We start from the raw sequence: 23,188 nt of genomic DNA on the forward strand, positions 1-23,188 counted from the left end.
CTATGATTCTTCCCTTTGGCCATCGATCAGTATGCATTTGCTTTAGGACCACTTCCCCTTATCTTTAACTGCTGATCAAAGTTCTGCCCTTGTTTTTGTTTGTTTTTATCTTTAGCTACAGTTAACAGTTCAGACTCCCTGGCCTAGAATTATTTCCCCAGCTTCAGCCTATCTGGGGTATCCGGAACACTGCTAATATTAACTAACATTTGATGAGCACCTAATGGTAGCAACACTGAGGTGTTTGATTCCTTACTACATGCTGACATAGGCTTTCATTACTGTGCCTGCTTTTTAATTTTTTTTAAGATTTTATTTATTCATTTAGAGAGAGAGCGCGTGTGCATCCATGCGTGTGAGTGGGGGGAGGGGCAGGGGAGAGGGAGACCCTCTCAAACAGACTCCGCACCGAGCACCGAGCCTGATGTGGGACTCGATTTCACAACCCTGAGAGCATGACTCTAGCCAAAATCAAGAGTCAGACGCTCAACCAACTGAGCCACGCAGGCGCCCCTGTGCCCGCTTTTTTAGATGAAGAAACTGAGGTACAGAGAAGCTAAGTAATTCTCCTGCTAGAAACTGAGAGGTGGGATTCAAATACAGGTTTGTCTAATGCAAAAACCCAGGCACGCTCCTCTAGGCCAACGCTGACCCTGGCTTCAGGAACAGCATCAATGAACTGAGATTTCTTGGATGTGGGACATCCAGCTCACCACTCGGGAGCCTACAGGAGAGCAGAAGGGAGGCCAGGCCCCTGGGGAGAGGTGGTGAGAATGGACACGCAGGTGTGAATAGTGTGAACAGTGGTGTCCTCCCCCGCCCCCCGCCCCCCCCCCCGACACCGCCCCAGGGAAGCCATCCATCCGCAGGCTGAGTCTTTCCATCATTTGGCAAACTGTCCCTGAACCCTTCCCTGGGCACAAGGGGGTGGAGACAAATCTGAAGTGGTCAAAAGGCTCTGGGATAGCAGTGTGTGCATTGTCAGGAACAGAGGCATCTAAACCACACTGCTCAGATGCTACTTCCTACTTGCGTGACCTTGAGCAAATCACTTCTCTCAGCAGCTCAGGTGCCGTAGAGGAAAGCAGCAGATGTGTGCCGGGAAGAGGAGAGGGAGGGGGGCAGGCAGGACCACGGTGCCCCACTGCACAGCTGAGAGGGCCAGGCCCCAGCCCGGCCACGGGCCCGTGCAGAACAGAGAGGTCATCAGGCTACCAGGCTGGAGCCGGCAGGAGGACCAGCCCATGCTCGGGGCTCGGGAAACCACAGGGAAAATACCTGGGTCCCAGAGCATATGACCTTAGCGGGCTGCGTAACCTCTCCATGCTTCAGTTTCCCCATCTGTAAAATGGGGATAATCACCATACCTAACTTGTACAGCCAACTGAGGATTACGTAAGGCGGCGTGTCCGGCACAGAGAGAGCCCTCAATTACAGAGCTATCTTTTCTCTTTCTGTAAAAATGATAATAAGCAGTATATATTCTGCTGGCATCTGACTTTTTTTTTGCTTTTTTAATTCAATATACTGTGAGCATGTTTCCGTGTATGTATACACATCCACATCATTTTTAACAGTATTGTATTGTTCTGACCGACTGTCATTAATTGTACCATCCCCCTTGTTGTTTCCAATTTGTTTGCTATTATACACTGAGCTCAGTATCCTGATAGATAAAACATTTCCTTAAATACCTTTCCTTTAAATTAAAAAATGAAATTTAATTTAAAATACCTGGACTTGGAAAGGCATCTGGCCTCACGGATGGCCCCTTTTCCTGTTCATCTTCAGTGTTTCTTACAGAAGCTGCCAGCAGCCTTCCTGGCTTTGCAGCATCCGGGAAGTCTAGGGAAGAAGACTTGACTTTAGGAACTGGTTTCCCTGAAACAAGGTAGAAAGAAAGAAAGTTACTATTACTCAATGAAGAGGCGGGGTCTACAAGTCAGAGACCTGGGCTCTATTCCTGGCTCCACCTCGAATTCACTGTGGCCCAGTGAGTTCTTTCCCTCCTGGCCTCGGCCTCCCCATGTAGGTAGTCGGGGCACACGACAATCTCCTGTGATCGGTCCAGCTCTGACACTGAGTCACACAAAACTGGCTTCGGATCCTACCAGCAGTGTGACCTTAGACAAGACAGTCTCCTCTGAGCCTGTTCCCTCAACTATAAACTAGAGAGGGTTGGGGAGCCTGCATAGCTCAGTCGGTTAAGCGTCTGCCTTCGGCTCAGGTCATGATCGAGGGTTGTGAGATTGAGCCCCACATCAGGCTCCCCACTAAGCAGGGAGTCTGCTTCTCCCTCTCCCTGTGCCCCTCCCCCCGCTCATGCTCACTTGCTCTCACTCTCTCTATCTCAAATAAATAAATAATCTTTTAAAAAATAAAATAAAATAAAATGGAGAGGGTAATAATGACAGTATCTGTGTGCCTACCTCCCAGGGCTGTTAAGAGGAAGGTAATGGGAACATAGACGTAAAAGGGCTTTGTAGACTATACATTTCCCTGAACATGGGAGGAAGTTAAAGATATTCACTCCACCAAGTCCCTAGTAGGGCCCCTAAATATGAAAGTCTGGCAGGTCCTACAAGCAGTGGAATCATGTGTATCCTTCCCCGTCTTACAGATGGGGACCCTGCAAACAGCCCCTATGTCAAGTGAGTGCCAAGCATGCCATGCCCAGTGGGCATCCTTCAAATCCTCACAAGCGGTTTGCATTTCGTCCCCATTAGAAATGAGGAAACTGAGGCCTGAGCAGGTTAAGTGGCTGGCCAAAGATCACACCGCCTGGGCAGGCAGGACTGGCCGGAGAAGCCTGGGTGGAGGTTCCCTGGTTCTTGAGAGGAATCCCTTCCCCTTTGCACCAAGGTGGGAAACCCCAAAGGTTCTGTGAGGGCGTATCTACACCAGCTCCCAACCAGCTTCACAGAGGCCGCATGCAGTCTGTGATGCAGCTTCCTCTCGCCTCCTCCGCCGCCGTCCTGGCCTCGTCTCCCCCAGCCGGCGGCCGCCTCCAGCTGGGGCAGCCTCCAGACCCCTCCCCAGGCCACATCTTGCTAAAATACAAGTCTTGTCTCTTCACTTCCCCGTCTAAAGCCTTTACGACCTCCCACTGTCCGGATGAAGTACACACTCTTCTCCCAAATCTTTGTATCTCCCCATTACCATCCAGATCAAACCCAAAGTCCACAGCCCTGCGTTCAAGGCCCTTCACCCTCCGGTGGTCTGGGGCGAACCCGTATTTGAGAACCACAAAAACAGGGGCACTGAATTCCTGGGGAAAGCCTCTGACTTGCTCACACATGCATCAGGTGGGGCTAGGACAAAACGTCTCCAACCTTTGAGTCTCCCTGCGGTAGCAATTCCTCCGGCAGATCAACTGTGTCTCTCTCTAAACAAAACCATTACCGAGGGGCCAAGCTTTTCAAACCCAAGCTTTGCGACTAGAACAATAATGCCTAACAATGCATGGCACTATGCTTGTATGGAACCACAGAGACTGATTTTCACGACAGTCTCTGGCGGCTGACAGAATTGTCTGCATTTTATTTTTAAGCACATCGTGGTTCAGATAGGCGAAATGATTTGTCTCCGGTCAAACTGATAATATTCAAACCTAGGACTGGTTTCGCCGCCCCTGGTGGATTGGCTCAGCTGAAGTACTCGGACACCACTGTTGTGCTCCCCCCCCAGCCCCCCAGCCCCCTCTGCAGATGGCACCACCCCGGGACTACCTGCACAAAGCAGGAGAAAAGGGTGGGAGCGTGGGAAGAAAGGCTGCAGGGAATGCAAGAAAGTAGTAAGGAGGCTGAGCGCTGGATGATGGGTGACTTTCTCCTTTCCTGACAATGACTTGTCATTATTATCTCTTAACGGACTGAGCCACCCAAGCGCCTCTTATTATTACCTCTTAAATAAAATTATGAAAGAAGTAGCAGTGCCGCCCAGCTGGCTCAGTTGGTGGAGTGTGTGCCTCTTGATCTTGGGGTCGTGAGTTTGAGCCCCAAGTTGGGCATATAGCTTCCTTAAAAATAAAATCTTTTTTTTTTTTAAGATTGTATTTATTTACTTGAGAGAAAGAGAGCAAGCGCACAAGCGGGGTGGGGGAAGGGGCAGAGGGAGAAGCAGGCTCCCCACAGAGCAGGGAGCCCGATATGGGGCTCTATCCCGGGACTCCAGGATCATGACCTGAGCCGAAGGCAGACGCCCAACCGACTGGGCCACCCAGGTGCCCCTAAAAATAAAATCTTAAAAAAAGAAGAAGTAGCAGAGCTGAGCTATTTCAAGTTCAGGCTCTGGGATGGAAACCAGCCCCACGACCTCCCAGCTCTGTTGACCTCACGCCCCTTTTGTGAGGACTAAGGGACACAGTGTGTACAACCTGCTCAGCGCCAACATGGGAACTTCATGGTTGTTGCTATGATATTTTTAAAATATGGGTTATCTTGGGGCACCTGGGTGGCTCAGTCGCTGGGCGTCTGCCGTCAGCTCAGGTCATGATCCCAGGGTCCTGGGATCAAGCCCCACATTGGGCTCCCTGCTCTGTGGGGAGCCTGCTTCTCCCTCTCCCACTCCCCCTGCTTGTGTTCCCTCTCTAGCTGTGTCTCTCTCTGTCAAATACATAAATAAAATCTTTAAAAATAAAATAAAATATTGGTTATCTCTTCAACAGCCCACATATTGAGTGGAAGGAGGGTAGGATGGGACTCTTTCAGTTTTTACTTAACACAACTCTGAATCATTCACACTGTGTTTAAATTTCTTATTATATATATTTTTTACTGTGGTAAATTACGCATGACATAAAATTTACCACCTACGCCATTTTTAAGTGCACGGTCCAGAGGCATTACGTCCAAGCACCCTGTTGTACAACCATCCCCACCATCCACCACCAGAACCTTTTCGCTTTCCCAAACTGAACTCTGTCCCCATTAAAAACCAACTTCCCATCCCTTCCCCCACAGCCCCTGGCACCCACCATTCTACTTTCTGTCTCTAGAAATGTGACTGTTCATTAAAGTGTTTTAACTTGTGTGGGTGTTTTTCTTAATTCACTTTAATAGCAACTAAAAAGATGTATGTGTCTATCCCATCCACTGACATGGAAAGGTATTACTACACCATTGAGTGACAACAGAGCTTATAAACTATGTAACAAGTTTTCTGTAAAATACTGTATAAAAGTATAGAAGACATCTGTGTATAAAGAGAAAAAGAAGATGAAGAACATATACAAAATGTGAACAGTGATTACTTCTGGGTAATGTGATTATCAATGATTTTACATTATGGGCTACGTTGGTTGGTTGGTTGGTTGGCTTTCCATTTATTCACACTGTAGAATTTTTTAACAATGATCATGCATTGGTTGCAAAGTAAAGTATGTTTCCTAAGGAAAAAAAAAAATCAATCAGGAAGCAAGCTAGTTAGCCCCAATAATGACCAGAACGGAGTCTTCCAAGCTAGAGTGAGTAGCCATTTTTGCTGGGGAATCCATCTGACCCGGATTAGCAAGCAGGTGATCTCGACATTCAGATCCGACTCACTTTTGGTTTTTGCCACCCACTGTTTATGATGTGTTCTTGATATTTTCACTACAAGTATTCTCACCACATCCTGGCCCCAGCTCCCCTCGCGCTGGGCGGGCCAGGCCTGCTGGTGAAGGGGACCTCAGACTGCCACTTCCCACAGAGGCCAGGCCACAACCAGAGGAGATGCTCCCAGCTGCACTTCCTTCCCGAAGGTCCTACCTGCACCCTGAACTGTCTGTGACCCCAGAAGCACCAGCACCTTCCCCTGTGTGCGGGCCCCACTGAGCCCTGGTTTCCTCATTGTCAAATGAGGGGGGTGGGGGAGGGGACATCCGGGCCTGACCTGGCGGCAGCGTCCTGTTGCTGGGGTTTGTTTTTTATTTCTCTTTCGGCACAAATCTTGGTCTGTTAGGACGTATCTGGCAGGAACACTGAGGCCACCAGCCCATCTGCAGCGGACCTCTAGGGCCTCCACCCATGCGGTACATAAAAGGCTTCATTATGTTTTCATCCTAAGGAAGAGTTCAGCTTTTCTCTTTGTTTTTCTGTTCTTTTGCGGTGACACGTAGTGGCCTACAGCTGGCACAGTGGGTCACGGGCCAGCACTCAGGGGTCGGGGACCCCACACAGGGAGGGGAGAACTGTCCTGTGGCCTCGGCAGGGCCTACCTGCCAGCACATTCCAGGCTGACACCCGCCCTCCCACCTAGTCAACCTCCAAGGGTCACATGCGCCACAGAGGTAAGCTGACAGAGCCCCACGTCAGGCCCACAGCGACAATCTGATGACAAACTTCATTTTCCTGTGAAACCCCTGTCTCAGCATACTGGGAGTTTTCAGATGTATCTGAAGTGCTGACAATAAATAAGAGGTACAAGGGACGCCTGGGTGGCTCAGTCAGTTGAGCGTCTGCCTTCGACTCAGGTCATGATTGCGGGGTCCCAGGATGGGGCCCCCTGGGGCTTCCTGCTCGGCGGGGAGTCTGCTTCTCCCTCTGCCCCTCCCCCTGCTTGTGTTTTCTCGCTTGCTCACTCTCTCAAATAAATAAATAGAAATCTTTAATAAATAAGAGGCAAAAACATTAAACATCTCCACTTCCCATCTTGCATTGCTGGTGCCTGATCTGAGGCAGAAGATGCGCAGTGGGCCTGGGAGGGCCTCCTTCCCCGCCATCAAAACCAAGAGAGGGAGACAGTGTGGCTTCTCTACGTTTCATGCCTGGAAACCTGATCTCTGATAGCCAGGCCGATACGACGCCCACTCTTTCAGGCTGCCACACCCGAGCGCTTATTGAAGTAAAAACAGAATATCGATGACAGGATGGGGCAAATGAAGTGAGAAAAAGGGTCGTCACAAACATTAAATCTCACCGCAGGTTTCCTGTCTGCCAAGGGGAGACTGGCAGCAAGCTGGGTGATGTCATTCCTACGACAGATAGATAGGGGAAGCCTCGTGCTTTTTTCCCGAGATTATATCCTCAAAAAAACGATTCTACACACGTCAAGTTGATTCTGCAGCATCATGAGATCCAAAAATATAAATTGTGATCAAAGAGTAGAACGGAGCATAGGGTGGGGAAGCTCCCCTTTGTTTCCAGGTCCAGCCCCTACAATTCCCACCTGTGTGCCGAGGGCAAATTTCTTAACCCTGAGCATCATTTGCGTCTATCTGTGGAGTCAGAGTGGTTATAACCTCTCTGTCCCAGGACTGCCTCAGGACTCAGTGGGACAAGATGTGCAAAGCCGCCAGCCCGAGGCCAGGGACAGGGCACAAACTGTGCAAACGGCCATCCTCTGCCTTCTCTCCCTGCCCAAAAAGCGCAGAGAAAGAACCTCTGATCCCCAACGTAGGGACTGTGAAGGAAGCATTTGGGGTGAATGGCTATGGTCAGCATTTTAAAGGCTCTCATGGTAACTGTGACTCTCAGCAGGCGGTGGAATGGTCTCAAAAGGCACAGTGGCTGTGTGGCAGAGTAACAGGGGAACCCAGCAGGAGGAGAGGTAGGACCTGCTTCCGCCTGCCTGTGCTGTCGGAAGCCAACCTTGCTACACACGGGTGGACCCCCAGGGATGGGGAGGGGATGCCAGTGACTGAAGTAACAGTTTCAGTGACTGTGAGCAGTGAGGGGTTGACATATAGGTTCTCAGAACAACTAAATCAGAGTCTGGATGTTCCTGAAAGTTCCCCAAAGGAACTTTCCAGAGGGATGAGGGTTGAGTTTCGGGCACCAGGGGACAGAGATACGGGAGCCAAGCGTTTCTCTGTGTGTCCTTCATGGTTCACAGTGGGTGACAGGCCTGATTTCTTTTTCTCTCTGCTCTGTATTTCTGGGATGTCCCATGCTCTCTTTAATGAGCAAGAATCACTTATGCTGTGGAGCCAAATGATGAGCTCACAGCATTTCACATGCTTCCCATGGGGAAGCCCGGGGTCAGGCTCACTGGCCAGGTAAACGTTCCTGTCTCATGTGACAAACAAGATGAGGACCCGTACCCCAACTCCCACAGAGTAGCCATGAGGATGAAATAAGCAAGCACTCAACAGTGATACGCTATTATTCTTATTTACTGTGGTTATTATCACCATCCCCAACCCTAGGTCAGGCTCTCTCCTAAGTGCTTTCTCATATGCATGACCTGGTTTTTTTGAAGATTTTCTTTTCTTTTTTTTTTTTTTTTTAAAGATTTTATTTATTTGAGAGAGAGAGAATGAGAGACAGAGAACATGAGAGAGAGGAGGGTCAGAGGGAGAAGCAGACTCCTTGCTGAGCAGGAAGCCCGATGTGGAACTCAATCCCAGGACTCCAGGATCATGATCTGAGCCGAAGGCAGTCGCTTAACCAACTGAGCCACCCAGGCGCTCCGAAGATTTTATTTTCAAGTAATCTCTACACGTAACATGGGGCTCAAACTTACAACCCTGAGATCAAGAGTCACATGCTCTACCAACTGAGCCAGCCAGGCGCCCCTATGCGTGGCCTATTTAATTCAGATAACAGCTCTGGGGAAAAGGTTCAACTGCTATCTCTGTTTTATATATTCAAAACAAGCGAAACCTAGAATAGTTATTTATATTTTGCTTATTTTATGCCCCATTTCCTTCGATTGAAAGGCTTATGCATGCTGAGCCCGTGGGAGAGAGGCCTGGGGTCTCCTCCCCAGCTGCACAGGGACACTGAACACTGTGACAAACCCAGAAACCAACACTTGAGCAGAGGGGACTCTAACCGCCAATGAGGTCTTTCCTCAGTGAGCACAATCTGGAAATCCCTCCCTCCTTCCACAGTCCCCACGATAAACAGTGATGTAATCATTATTACTCTTCAGCTGACTCATGAGGCTGAAATGGATCCTTCTAGAACAAATAAAAGTGACTCAGGCATAACCAAAGAACCCCGGTGCCAACTGGCCATATCAGTGACAAACATAGCTTTCTGGGCCCTCTTTTTTCCTTTCCCTTTTAATCTCTGGGCTGGACCCTCCTGGATATCCAAAGTCCAACACCGACACACACACACACACACACACACACACACACACACACTCAAAACTCCCAATTCAAGCTAGACACAAAATTAGGTAAATCTGAGAGAATGACCTCCCAACGGACCTTCCTAATTGCTCTATCTCTGGTTCTCCATTGGACCTGTACTCCACCAGCTGCTAAAATGATTTATCCTTCCCCATTCATTCATTCATTGTATTAGGGACTGGGGATGCCATCCATTATCAAAACTGACATGATCCCAACATTAAGCTAGTTAAATAAGAGATTTCTAATTATCAACTGGGAGAAGTTTTCTGGTGAAAACTAACTCGACAGAGGGAGGGGTACCCGACAGACTGACTTAGGGAAGCCAGGGAAGGCTTCTGTAGGCAGATACCATTTAAGCAGAGACTCAAACAATGAGAAGGATTAGCCACGGGAAGGTGCAAGGGAGTTGGGGAGAGACCAGCATTCTAAGGAGAACATATACGAAGGTCCTGAGGCAGGAAACAGCTTGGTGTATCTCCTCAGAGGAAGGATGACCCTAGTGGCTGAGCTGTAAATGAAGGGGAAAGTGGCACAGATGAGGTGAAAGAGCTGGGCAAGGGTTAGACCATGTGAGACCCCACGGGCCATGGTTGGGTACAACCTTATCATCCACCCCCATGAACTGAAGTAATCTATGGGCAAGACACTGCTTACCAGAGACTCCTTTGCTCCCTCTCATACCCAGCCTCCCTTGCGATTAAGCTGGGCCACATGACTGGTTGTGGCCAATGGGTTTTAAGTGGAAATGCTACTGTCACTTTCTGGATGGAGCAAGGAAGAGCCAGTGAGCCTCTTTCAGGCCTCTCTTCCCCAGTCACACTGACCCCGGAAGCCATGTGTTCCAGAAGACAGAGCCAGCAGCACCGGACTTTGAGAAATCCATCTGTGTGGTGTTGAACAACGGAGGTTTCAGGGTTTATCCACGACTGCAACATAACCCAGCCTATCCTGGTTAACGGATGATCTCAATATGTGTCCAAAACTTGCAACCCACGGGAGCAGTTATGCTAGCTAGTTACGCTAGCTTAGCACAGAGCAGGAGTTCAGTAAAGGGCAGTTCCTTTCATTCCAGCTCTCACCTTCCCTCTCTAAAAAATTGGGGACTAATTTAGATGCATTGCACATATGCTCTGTTCATTCTCACACAACCCCCCAAAATCCCCACAGTGATTAAAGCCTCGCTCTGTTCCAGTGGAGTAACTAATGTGTGGAAAGAAAGTCAGGTGACCTGTCCTGAGCCACACAGCAGTAACTTTTTTTTTTAAGATTTTATTTATTTGACAGAGAGATAGAGAGAGAACCCAAGTAGGCAGAACGGTAGGCAGAGGGAGAGGGAGAAGCAGGCTCCCCACTGAGCAGGGAGTCCGATGTGGGGCTCAATCCCAGGACCCTGGGATCATGACCCAAGCCTAAGGCAGACGCTTAGCTGACTGAGCCACCCAGGTGCCCCATCAGCACTAACTTTTTAAAAACCTCACCATCTCTTATGTTTTGCAGCTTCCCGGTTTATGAGAATAATAGACAGGGCAATATGTGTACCTTTTTACAGAGGGGAAAAGTGAGACCTGATGCCATCTAGTGACCTACCCCAGTAGGGTTTAAGGTCAAGCAGACCTGGGTCCCCATCCCAGCCCATTACTTACTAGCGATGTGGCTTTCGGCGTGTTAGTTAATCTCTGAGCCTCAGTTTCCACATCTATAAAATGGGAATAATAAGATTTATGAAGTAAGATGCCTACCTGGCACATATTAGGTGCTAAATACAAGTTATAACTAGAACCAGTTAGGCGGACTCCTGGCCTGGGGAGGTCTCTGCCAAATACAGTGCCACCTCCGGGCCACTTCTCCAGTAGCCCTGAATCCTATCCACGCGTTGTCATTCCCTAGCTTGGAAAGGACAGATATTGGGAAGCCTTCCAAGACAGCAAAGACATGAGCCCCGTCTGGCCCTGGCAATAGCTCGGGCTCTTTGGGAGGGAAAGAGATCATTCTCTTCCGTTTCACTTTAGGCGGCAGCCAAAAATTCCCCATTCAGTGAGAACCCAGCTCCAGGAAGGAAATGACTCTGGTGAGACGCCAAACCAAAAGTCAGAAAACATCAAGGTTGCACAACCAAAATGACACTGTGTGAAAACTGTAAAAGTCCAAAGAAAACTCCTGGGAAGATGGTAGCAGCAGGAGGAAAGATAAAACCTCCCGATCCCTTCCGATTCCAGAAGCTTCTTGGGCTCCTACTCAGAACCTCACAGTCCCCTATTCCACACAGCGGCCAGAACAATGGGCACACTTCAGACACAAGTCCTCCAAAATCTTCCCTTCCCTCCCTGAGAAAGCAGCTCTTGACCACGGCCTGCGAGGCCTCAGGTGGCCTGACCCTGCACCCTGCCCTCTCCCAGGCTCAGCCCGCCGCACTGTCTTGCTGAGGCCCCCATGGCCTCTGTTTGGGTCCTCAAACATCACCCCTTCCCACCTTCAGGCCTTTGCATGAGCTGTGTCCTCTGCCTCGAAATGATCGTGTGGTCCCTCACTCACTAGTTTCACTCGTCCTTCTGATGGAGGCTCAGGTTTCGCTTCCTCAGGGAAGCTTCGCCCCATGAGCTCAAATCCTGCCCTCTTCCACCTCACCCTGTGCTTGTCTCCGTGTCATCCTCCTGTCAAGATGTGTCTCCCACACTAGACTGCAGGCTCCCTGAAGTCTAGGACCCCGTCTGTATTTTCATTGCTGTGTCCCTAGTACCTAGCGTATAGAAGAGGGCACTTGATAAATATTTCTTTAGTTCATTATTGACTCTCTGGCCCAGCTTCCATGTATCTCACTCTCTGTGGGGAGGAAGGAGGCAGAGCTTTATCTCACAGGTTAGGCACACCTGGTTTCCAGTCTTCCAGAGCTAGAGCCATCTGATCCTCACCATCGGCAGGCTCAGCTCCTAGGCTGCCTTTGGTGGCATTTAACCAGCTCTAGAGCTCAGCAGTGATGATAGCCAATCCCTTTGGTTGGGAGCCACGGCTCCGATACTGTGGCCTCTGCCTTGAATCCTGCTCCCACGCACCCAAGATGTTAGAACTTAGGCTCTGGAGCCTGGTGCATGGTCCCCCCCCCAACCCCCACCCAAGCCTGATAGTCAGGAAAAGTCCCTCTTGGCAGTAGGACCTTCATGTTTTGAGCCCCAGGGTGATGGTTAGCCTTGGCCCCTTGCGTCAGATTCCTCTGAAGCCGAATGCTGGCCTGACCATAAAAATCTGCCCCTGACCCCCCCAGTCTCTCCATCATGAAGCTCCCCTGAAATGCCCGGCAAATTTCATCACGGTCACCATTTCACTAGAGCAGTGATTCCCACAATGTGTTGGTTCCGTGGGACTATTTATAAGCATCAAATGAAAAGGGGTTCCATGGTCAAATATAAATGGAAAACACTGGCCTAAATAGATCTCTTTGCTGCAGGACTTATCAGAGCCTTAATACAATGGTTTGCATTATGAATCTCCAAAGGTAGGGGGCACTGATAAAAGCATACAGGATTTCCCAAGTTTAGTTACTCATGAACTCTTTGTTTGCAGGGGGCATATCTTGCTGGAGCACTCTTCTGAAGCACGTGGTTTAGGAAATGCTACTCTAGACTATGATTCACCCTGCAGATGCCTTATACACACAGTACTTTCCCTATGGCAAGACATCTGTCAAACAGGACACACAGACGGCATTCCCCTTCATGTCCTGACCCAGAGATTAGGGTTTCATCCAAGACCAAGCTCTTCGCTGTGGGCTTAGCAGAGCCTAGGGCTGTGACAACATCCATGGAGGACTACTTTACAACTGGTCTTTGCCCAAAGCTGGGAGGTGAAAGTAGAGAGAATGGGGTAAGAAAGGGCAAGAGAAGGGACAACGTCATCTTACAAAGGAGAGAATCAACAGGCATTGCCTAGAGCTGAATGGAAAAAGAATCAGAAATGTAAGGATGTTCATTAAACATTGCAAAAGCAATCTACAGAGGAACTAAAAATCGTGATATAAATGTATTAGAAAGGGAGAGGAGCTGTGTATAAGCTGAATCCTCTTCTTTTAGAAAGTCAGTGGATAATATTTAAATTAATAAATATGAAAAGGACAGTATAAGCACCTTATTTAGAGATAGTACTAATACGGCAGAGAATGCCCCCCCGTCTTCCCACATTCTAGAAGTTTTAGCTAGACATATGGCTGCCTGGCTAGAAACTACATATCCCAGACCAGGAGGAAGTGGGCTGTGAAAGCCTAGTAGCCCCCTATAAGGACAGCCTCTCTTCAGCTCCCACTTCAGATGAGGCCACAGAGAATAATGAACAGGGAAGCTTCCCCACCCCCCAACACCTGCCCCCACCCCTCACCCCACTTGTTAAAACACAGACCCAGGACCCCACCAGCCCCGGAGTTTCTGAATCAGCAGATGAGGTGACCCAAGAATTTGCATCTCTAACGAGTTCAAGGTGATGCTGATGCTTAGAAGTCTGGGGACCACACTTTGAGAACCCCTGATCTACTGAGAAGAAGAAGGGGACGCAGATGGATCAAGCACACAACTTACTCCCCTGGCCTGGGAGGGACCTTCACAACTGCTGCTCAGCCAGGTTTGTCACCTGCTACACATGAGTGGCTCCAGCGTGTTTCTCATTTCAAATGGGAGAGTTCTGATTGTGGCTTCCTGTTCAGATACCACCGCGGGGTTCTGGGTGTGCTGGGGGAAGGGTAGCCGATAACTTCTCTTTGGTGGAGAGGTACTGCACCATGAGGGCCTGATCCCCCAGATCCTGGGCCTTGAGCTAAAGGAAGAAACCGATTAGGTCCTCTGGCCTGTCTCCCTTGGGGAAACGGTGAGCATGTTTTAGGTGTGAGAAGACAGGTGTATACGGATATTTGGGTGGCTGAAAGGGGAGAATTATAGAGAGACTTCTGTCCCTCCAATATTTATTCCCTCCTCCTCTAACGTAATAGAAGTTTTCGTTGTGCACATAACCTCCCAGCTACAGATTACATTTCCCAGCCTCCCCTGCAACTAGGTGCTATCATGTGACTAGGTCCTGGCCAGTGGCTTGGAAGGCAAGTTAGTCGTGCACCTTGCCTTCCAAGCCTGTTGTGCCACAGCTGGAAGGTGCATGCGAAGCTCGGAGTAGTCCTGTCAGGTGTGAGGGGCAGCCAGGTGTCCAAGGCAGCAGAGCATTACAAAAAACAAAACCAAACAAAACCCCTGATCCTTGATGCCCTGAAGCTGCCCATTCAGCCCTGGGCAGCTTGGACTGTCACAGGAGAGAGAAGTAAAGGTCTTAATTAAAATGTCACTGTCGTCTGCCCTTAACAGCAGCGGTGAACCAGAAATGTTAATACAGACAAGTACCAAGAAACAGCTCAAAGAATAAAAAGGGGTTGACCCTGGCAAACAGAGCTGCTGGAGGAATGGGGGGTTAGGTAGTAAGCCTTCTGTGCTAACTTATTCTAATTCTTGTAACATTTAATGTTGCGAGTGTGACAAACAGAGTAACAGTGGTCTTGGCAATGATGGCCGAGAAAATATGAAGGAACGGAGACCCACAGACGCAGCTCTTTACCCAACCACACTAGCAGCCACCCACAGTACTTGATTTCAAGAGACCAGACGCAGGGTGGCCCCCAGCGGGCCCAACGCACCACCTTTCAGTTCAGGCACCGTCTTCAGAAGGCCTCTGTCAAATGCAAATATATTATCTGGAGATGCAAGTCTCCGAGGAAGCCAGTTTATTCCCAGGACCTCTGGTGTGTGTGGTTTTCAAGCACGGTTCTATCCAATCTCTTCTTTTTTTTTATTATTTAAAATCAATTTGGGGCGCCTGGGTGGCTCAGTTGTTGAGCGTCTGCCTTCGGCTCAGGTCATGATCCCAGGGTGCTGGGATCGAGCCCCACATCGGGCTCCCTGATCAGCGGGAGGCCTGCTTCTCCCTCTCCCACTCCCCCTGCTTGTGTTCCCTCTCTCGCTGTGTCTCTCTCTGTCAAATAAATAAATAAAATCTTAAAATAAATAAATAAATAAATAAAGTCAATTTATTAACATATTGTGTTTCAGAGGTAAAGTTTAGTGATTCATTAGTTGCATTTAACACCCAGTGCTCATTCCATCACATGCCCTCCTTAATACCCGTCACCAAGTTACCGCATCCTCCCACCCACCTCCCCTATCAAATCTATTCTTAAAGCCCTTTAAGAAGTGGTAGGCAGAAGTCGGGTTCTCAAACTGCCGGAAGCAGCTGAGCAAGTTAATGAAAAATAAGGTTTAACTAATGTTACGATTAGGGAAGGGAAAATGGCTTTGACTAGTTGGACTACAGAAACTTAAAATGCTTCACACATACAGAATACGCCCTCTGTGTTCACCTCCACAAAGGGACAGAGATTTATAGCACTTTCTGCTTTTTTTAAACTAATGAAAAAAACAAGATACAAAAAGGGGAAGTGTCCTGCCTGAGGACGCAAAGCTATAGTAAGAACACAACCAGGCTCTCAGAAGAATAGCCAGGGGATGTGTGGATGTGGAAAGAAGCCTCAGTCTCTTTTCCTCAGACAAATTTAATCAGCAGGGCTAGAGGGGGAAGAGAGAAGAGGTTTGGGGAACAAAGGTAGACTCGCATAGTCCTGACAGGTTGGAGGCAGCTGGGCCAGGACAGCAGGGATCTGAGTCAAATTCTAGACAGAAGAGATGCTGACAGAAAAACTATGGCTGTTGTCTGGAAGCCCAAAGAGGTTTCTGTGAGAAAAGCTAAGAACGAGGGTGCTGGATCCAGACACGCCTGGGTGCACCCTCCATCCCTACCCATGACCAGACTTGTGCCCTTGCGGGGAGGGGGGTCACTTAGCCATTCTCGTTTCCTCAGGGGGAGAAGGGGCTCCTCGGAACTGTTGGGAGGAGACTGGCACGTCGAAAGTGCTCAGTCACTGTTAGCGTAAAACCGAGTGTCTTGCTGCCATGAGTGTGTTTCTTTAAAGTTGGCACTATATTGTTTGTTGACCTCAAATCGTTAAGAATATGTTCCAGATTAGTCAACGGTCAGGTTTTGACGTCAACGGCAAGTTGCTATGTCCAACCAGAGGCCTTTCCCAGTCCCTGGTGCTTGTCTGCTTTCGGGCCTCGGCACACCCCTGCAGCATCTCAGCCACTCGGGAGAGACAAAACCAGGCTGTGCTGCGGGCCCCGAGCCACCAGCCCCCTCCCCAGAGTGGACTGAGCTGGAAACCCGGGCCCCTGGATTCCAACTGCACTTGCTCTGGCGGCGTTGCCCCTCCCCCTCCCTCCCTGCCTCTTTGCCGGCCCATTAGGAGTCTATCATTAATTCTCTCAAAATGTGAAAAATATCTGAGGGCACATTCAGTGCTAACCGTTTCTCCCCATCCACCAGGCTCTGGGGGTGCAGACAAGCCAGGGTCTGCACACGGCTAAAGGGGCAGGTGCCAGTCACACCAGCCAACTGAAATGCCGCAAGGTCCGCGGGATGACGGGGGCCACGGCACCATGAGTGTCCCGGGGGGGCTCCGACGTCGTCCAGCCCGCCTCCGCCGGACCACGGCGGGGAGACTAAAGCCCAGGGAAAGGGCGGGACCTGCCCCTGTAACAGCGGAGGGCTGAGCGGTGCCGCCTCACCGCGTTCCTGTGAAGCCACAGCACCCCCAGCTGCCCCGGGCACCCCCAGCGGACCAGGACGAGGACCTGGGGGCGGGGCACGTGAGGGCAGGGATGCTGTCTGACAGCACCGAAGGGAACCCTCTCGGGACAGAAGGGCTGGCGGGCCGGGGAGGGGTCTCAGGAAGTCCCAGAGGTGTGGGGGGTCTGGTGGCTGAGCGGACCATCCCTCCCTAGTCTGAGGAAAACAGTCAGCTTGGGGAGGCGGCCAGACCCGAGCCGAGGCTGCAGAGGCTTAGGGGTGGCCGTGTCTGGAGACGTGCCCACTCCTGACTTAGAGATTACACTGCTGGGGCTGGAGGGCAGGGGGTCAGCCTGAGTCTCACGCTGGTGCATCACTCCCCGCCCTGTGAGCAGGATCTGCCTTCCCCACAACTGCCCCCAGACAGGGACTCCTGCTATGAGAGGAATTGTCCTTCATCTAGTGAGAATGTGTCCCTGGATGCCCTAAATCCTGGAGAGTCGCCAAGTGGCTAAGGGCGAGAGAGGGTCCTGCTGCCCCACTGGCCTTCTATGCCCAATGTGGTCTACCCCTATGGTGCCCCCGAAAGCCTGGTTTGTGTTTCATCTCTAGATCCCCCCACCTGCAGGGCCACCCCAATGTCCCCTGTTCTCCTGATATCTCTGAGGGTGGAGGCCTCTAACCCCCCATCCCTCAGTTCCTTGCTTTAGATCCCACCACCCCTCCTCCTGGAAGCCCTCCACGATTCCAGAAGGCCTGAGGTACAGTCAGGAAAGTGCTGAACCTGGGTCTATTGATTCAGCCACATTATGCCCAACCCAGGAACCCCAGACAGAACAACACCAGGGCCCACACCGGGTCTTCTTGCAGGTCTCCGGGGCTCAGAATGTACTGCTCTCTACCTCCCACACTAGCTCTATGCTCGTTCCGTCAAAGCCCCAGGCTCTCCCTGGGCTCTCTTACCTAAACTCTTCACATGGCTGTCTTCTTTCCATTGCTCCGACTTCTCCTTAAACTGCCCTTCTGTGACTAACATGTTCTAGGAGGCTCTCCTACCTGGTCCCTCCAACCCATTATTTTTACTTATTTTCTGGTCTATTGACTATACCTTCATAAGACTATGTCCTGCATGAGGGCAAAGGACCTGTCTCTTTGCCCATCACTGTATTCTAGAAACGAAGATGGCACCAGACACTGGGCAGGTGTTCAGAAAGTACCTATTAAAAGACTGGCTCGTTACCACCTACTGAAGGGCTCTCTGTGGGGACATGAGGAGGAATGGGGGACCTAGATGGGAGTAACCATAATCCGCCCTGCCTTCAGCTGAGCACTGGCCGAACACCAAGCACTTGACATAATTCTACTTCTTCAACTTTACAGCCACTCCTCATGATAGGGAGCGATTATTACCTGCTAGATATGTTCCCACCGTTGTTGTAATAGTGGATAGGAGGATAATTTGGTAATATTGATGCCACCAATATTAATAAAAACTTAAAATACACAGACTCTCAACCCAGCCATTCCAATGCTAAAAAAAAATCATCCTCCAGGGGCACTTGGGTGGCTCCGTCGTTAAGCGTCTGCCTTCGGCTCAGGTCATGATCCCAGGGTCCTGGGATCGAGCCCCGCATCGGGCTCCCTGCTCGGCGGGAAGCCTGCTTCTCCCTCTCCCACCCCCCCCCCCCCCCCCGCTTGTTGTTCCCTCTCTTGCTGTCTCTCTCTGTCAAATAAATAAGTAAAATCTTTAAAAAAAATTAAAATAAAAATAAATAAAAAATCATCCTCCAGCTAAACTGACATATGTGCAAATACGGTGCATACGTCTAAGGGTACAACACTGAGTATGGGAGCAAACTAAGAAGCAAGGTAAACAACTACCAGTAGGTGAAGTAAATAAATCATGGCATGTCTGCCAAATGAACACAATGCAGTTGTTAAAAGAATGTGCTAGGGATGCCTGGGTGGCTCAGTCAAATAAGCATCTGCCTTTGGGGGCGTCTGGGTGGCTCAGTCATTAAGCGTCTGCCTTCGGCTCAAGTCATGATCCCAGGGTCCTGGGATCGAGCCCCGCATCGGGCTCCCTGCTCGGCGGGAAGCCTGCTTCTCCCTCTCCCACTCCCCCTCCTTGTGTTCCCTCTCTCGTTGTGTCTCTCTGTGTCAAATAAATAAATAAAATCTTTAAAAAAAAAAAAAAGCATCTGCCTTTGGTTCAGGTCATGATCCCAGGGTCCTGCGATCGAGTCCCGCTTTGGGCTCCTTGCTCAGCGGGGAGCCTGCTTCTCCCTCTCCCTCTGCCTGCCACTCCCCCTGCTTGTGCTCTCTCTCTCACTCTCTCTGTCAAATAATTAAATAAAATCTTTAAAAATTAATTAATCAATTAATTTAGAAAGAAAAGAAAAGAAAAGAATGTGCTAGTGAAGCACCTGGGTGGCTCAGTCAGTTAAGCATCTGACTCTTGGTTTCAGCTCAGGATCTTAGGGTCCTAAGATCGAACCCCACATTGGACTCCACACTGGGTGTTTAGCCTGCTTACGATTCTCTCTCTCTCTTCCCCTCTGCCCCTCCCCCCCCTAAGCCATAAATAAATAAAAAATAAATCATTTTTACTGTAGAACTTTTTTGGATTTTTATGTAGAGCTATTTTTTTAATCATTATTTCTTTCTTTATTTTTGGAAGAGAGAAGCAGAATTTAAAAGGTACGAAAGCACTCAGAGTAAAGTCTCTCTCCAACATCTTGATCCCTGGCCGCGCAACCCCTCTCCCACAGGGAACCACCATTACGGATTTCTTAGGTGGATGGTAAATTCTTTCATTCACACTTTTTTTCTGAGACGAAACAAAGTTTCCCGGCAGCGGTGCGGCTCATGCTGAAACCCGCTCCTGGGCGGCTGCCTGGGGCCTCGTGGCTACTCACAGTTCAGAACGATCTGGGCTGCGCGGTGGAGCTGCAGGCGACACAGGAGGTCCACCAGCTGCTGGACGGTGGCCTGCCGCATGCCCCACCACCACAGCAGCTCCCGCGTGATGCTCACGCCCTGCACCCGCTCCATCGACTTGATCTTCCGCAGCTGCGTCAGGTCTGTGATCACGTAGGAGGCTGGAAGGCAAGGGAGGGGCTCTGCTTAGCGTCAGAAAGGCAGTCACCAGAGGGTCCCCAGGCTAGAGGGCTTTGTCCGCAGCATCCTCTCTCTTGGCCCCCATCACACCTGAAATTCCACCTCTAGCCTGGGTCCACCGGCAGCCCAAGGTGTAGGGCTGCCTCCACTTGATACCCGTGGGACTGGCACATCAACTACACTGGAGTGTAAATATCAACTTCACCGCCACACAAAACAGGAGAAAGCCCACTGGACCAGAGGGTCAGGGGTTTTGCCCTTCAGCTGCTTATTCGCTGTGGGCAAGGCACTTCACCAGTGGGAGCCTCAGTTTCCTCAACTGTAGGTGCGGAGGTAATGGAACTTCTCTTGCCTCCCCTCCTAGAATAGAAGCTCCGTGTAGACAGGGAGTTTTTTCTGTTCTGTCCACTGGAAGGTCCCCAGAACAGAGATCAGCACCTGGCACAGAGTGGGGACAAGGCCAGGTCCAGGGTGAGGCAAAGGAGGCACTCATGGGGACAAAATTTAAGGAGGTGCTCACTCTCGGGGCTGATCTTGCACTCTCAGAAGCTGGAGAGTAGGTGCCTCCTTAAATTCTGCCCTGGGTATCTCATTCTCCCCGCCCCTAGGTCCCAGTCCTGGCAAGGGGGAATGAATGAATGAATGAATGAATGAATGAATGAATGAATGAATGAATGACAAACAAAAGAGCAAAGGAACCCATGGCCCAGCATCCTCACAGAACTGTTACAGGATCAAGAGAGCCCATGCATCTAAAAGCACGTTGCCAACTCTGAAACACTACAAAATTTGCAGGGGGGGCCACTGGCAGTAGTAAATATAAAGCATTCCTCCTTCACATTTTTCATTATAAAATTAATGGTTTTTCACTAAAAAAAAATTTGGAAAATGAAGGGGAGAAAACACCAATAAAACAAGTTACACAGCATCCCACTAGGGTACTTTCCCTTTCCCAAACTCTCCCCTCTCCTCGGCAGAGGAGCATTCTAGATGCAGTTATTACTGGCCTGTGAGATTCTGCAGCCTGCTCTCATCTATTAACATTATACCATAAGCATTTCCCGAGTTGTTACAAGCTCTTCATAAATGGCATTTTTTTTTAAGATTTTATTTATTTATTTGAGAGAGAGAGAGAGAGAGAGAGCACATGAAAGGGGGGAGGGTCAGAGGGAGAAGCAGACTCCCCGCCGAGCAGGGAGCCTGATGAGGGACTCGATCCCGGGACTCCAGGATCATAACCCGAGCCGAAGGCAGTTGCCCAACCAACTGAGCCACCCAGGCGCCCCATAAATGGCATTTTGAATGGTCACATGTATTCCGCTGAATTTACTAAAGCGAAGGAGGCTTTTTCTCCCCCTCTTAACTAGGAATAAAAGAATCACACTTCAGATCCAGAATTTCAAGAAATCATGGAGCAGGAATCCACGTGAACCTCAAGTCACTCGTTCACTCATTCAGCAGAATATTATAGAGCCCTTCTGGGCTCCAAGACCGTCACAAGCTCTAGAGATACTGTGGCGGGTAAACCAGAAGCCCGCAGAGATTTCTGTTTGAAAAATACAAACATAAGTGAATGGAGTGGGGAAGGGGACCGCATTACAAAGGGCCTCAAAGGCCAGGCTATAGCCTTTGGACTCACTTCTAAGGGCCACAGATACTCTGGAAGAGCTCAGAGCCAGGGAGTGGCATCATCACATTGCACAACCCCGTCCCGCTGGAGGAATGGGGAAGATTGAGACAGCCTCCCGAAGAGAGAAAGCCTGTTAGGGATGGAAGGTTCTCAGTTGCAACTTTAGTCACTGGAAACCCCAGGCCAGATTCCTGGTCAGCGGGAAGTGATGTCAACAGGGTCAGGGGCTGCTTCCAGCAGCTGAGAGGTAAGAGTGGAGAGAGGAGGAAGGAACACCTCCCCCGCACCATCCCCAGGCTGTTCACTGGCAAGCCTACCACTCTTCAGAGGCAGTGTGATGTAATGGGCAAAACAGAAGCCCCGATGTGATGTTCCACCCACAGCGTTGTGGGACGAGCTCTCCTTACAGGCCGCAAGAGAGAAGTAGTAACTAAGCCCTGAGGGGCCTCACAGTTCGCAGGATCCCATGACAAGGATGTAGCTTAAGGTAGCAACCCATCAACATTTAACCAGGCCCTCAAAACGGGGTAAAGACAAGATAGAGACCTGGGGGGAATGAGTCACTGCCACAGACCCTGCGAAGTTCCTAGCTCTTTTCTCAACGCACATAAGAAATACCTGATGATCACAGAAGATCCGGCTAACAGGACAAAATCAAAGTCCCCATGATCATCCCACTTGGAGGAACCCAAAACAAACACTGGTCATACTTTTGCTTCTATTCTTTCACTTTTCTACAGATATAAAAATACATACTTATGGGGCGCCTGGGTGGCTCAGTCGTTAAGCATCTGCCTTCGGCTCAGGTCATGATCCCAGGGTCCTGGGATCGAGCCCCACATCAGACTCCCTGCTCAGTGGGAAACCTGCTTCTCCCCCTGCTTGTGCTCTCCCTCTCTGACAAATAAATAAAATCTTTTTTTAAAAAGTACATATTTCTATCAGCAGGACAGTATAATGGTGGTTCAGGGTCCAGATTTTGGATTCTGAGGCCTGGATTCAAATCCTATTCTGCTACTTACTTGCTGTGTACTTGGGTAAGCCCGTCACCTGTCCTTGTGCCTCAATTTCCTTATCTGCCAACGAGGATAACAACCGCACCTGCCTCAGAAGTTGTTGCCAGGATCCGATTAGTTACGTATACAGATGTACTCGGAATAGTGCTTCGTACACAGAAAGTGTCACATAAGTGTTAGCTGTCATTATTAAACCAACTTCACTCTATGAAAACCTGCTTCTGTCCCCTGTGGTTGCCACCACGTGGGACCATCCCCCCAGGTCTGAGTCCCTGAATCCTGCAGGAGTTCCCTGAGAGTAGAAAATCTTGCCCATGTTCAAAGTCCTCTAGAACAGACACGACACAGCCTCCTGAAATGACCCACCCTAGGGCCAAATGACCCTTGTCAGGACTAGTGGGACTCCTCCCTGGCTAAGAGAAAAACACTAAGGAACATCCACACAACATGTCCCCTAAGCCTCTCGGCAACTCACCCCCGTTTTTATAGATGAGGACACGAAAGGCTCAGAGAGAGGCAGTCACTTGCCCAGAATCACACAGCCAGACAGGGACAAAGTAGGACAATACACAAAGCCTAGCACAACAAAGGAACCCCTGCCTCCCCACCCCTTGGAAGACACCTGGGTGGAGGAAGCTGTAAGGAGCCTGTTTTCCCCCAAGGGCAAAAATGGATGCAGCTGTGATCATAGGGAAATGAACGGGAAGCAGCCACAATATC

At 49.9% G+C, this 23,188-nt stretch overlaps 1 protein-coding gene across 5 annotated transcripts in view; it reads right to left on the reverse strand.

Annotated features, from left to right (window-relative positions):
* The window catches only part of IRAK2 (interleukin 1 receptor associated kinase 2), a 59,199-nt gene that overhangs the window by 31,132 nt on the left and 4,879 nt on the right, over positions 1–23,188 (reverse strand). For 3 of the 5 annotated variants that reach the window (XM_064592411.1, XM_064592398.1, XM_045861846.3), the window contains exons 2-3: positions 19,621–19,803; positions 1,735–1,881 (exon numbers count right to left, since the gene is read on the reverse strand). In XM_064592411.1, coding sequence (XP_064448481.1) covers positions 1,735–1,881; positions 19,621–19,803 — 330 coding nt within the window. The remainder of the gene's footprint in view (positions 1–1,734; positions 1,882–19,620; positions 19,804–23,188) is intronic. The other 2 variants (XM_045861847.3, XM_064592405.1) reach the window with 2 other exon arrangements.

This window comes from Mirounga angustirostris, unplaced genomic scaffold (assembly GCF_029215605.1).
Source record: "Mirounga angustirostris isolate CCGP_5_RB_7025 unplaced genomic scaffold, mMirAng1.0.hap1 SCAF_1, whole genome shotgun sequence".
Lineage (NCBI taxonomy): Eukaryota > Metazoa > Chordata > Mammalia > Carnivora > Phocidae > Mirounga > Mirounga angustirostris.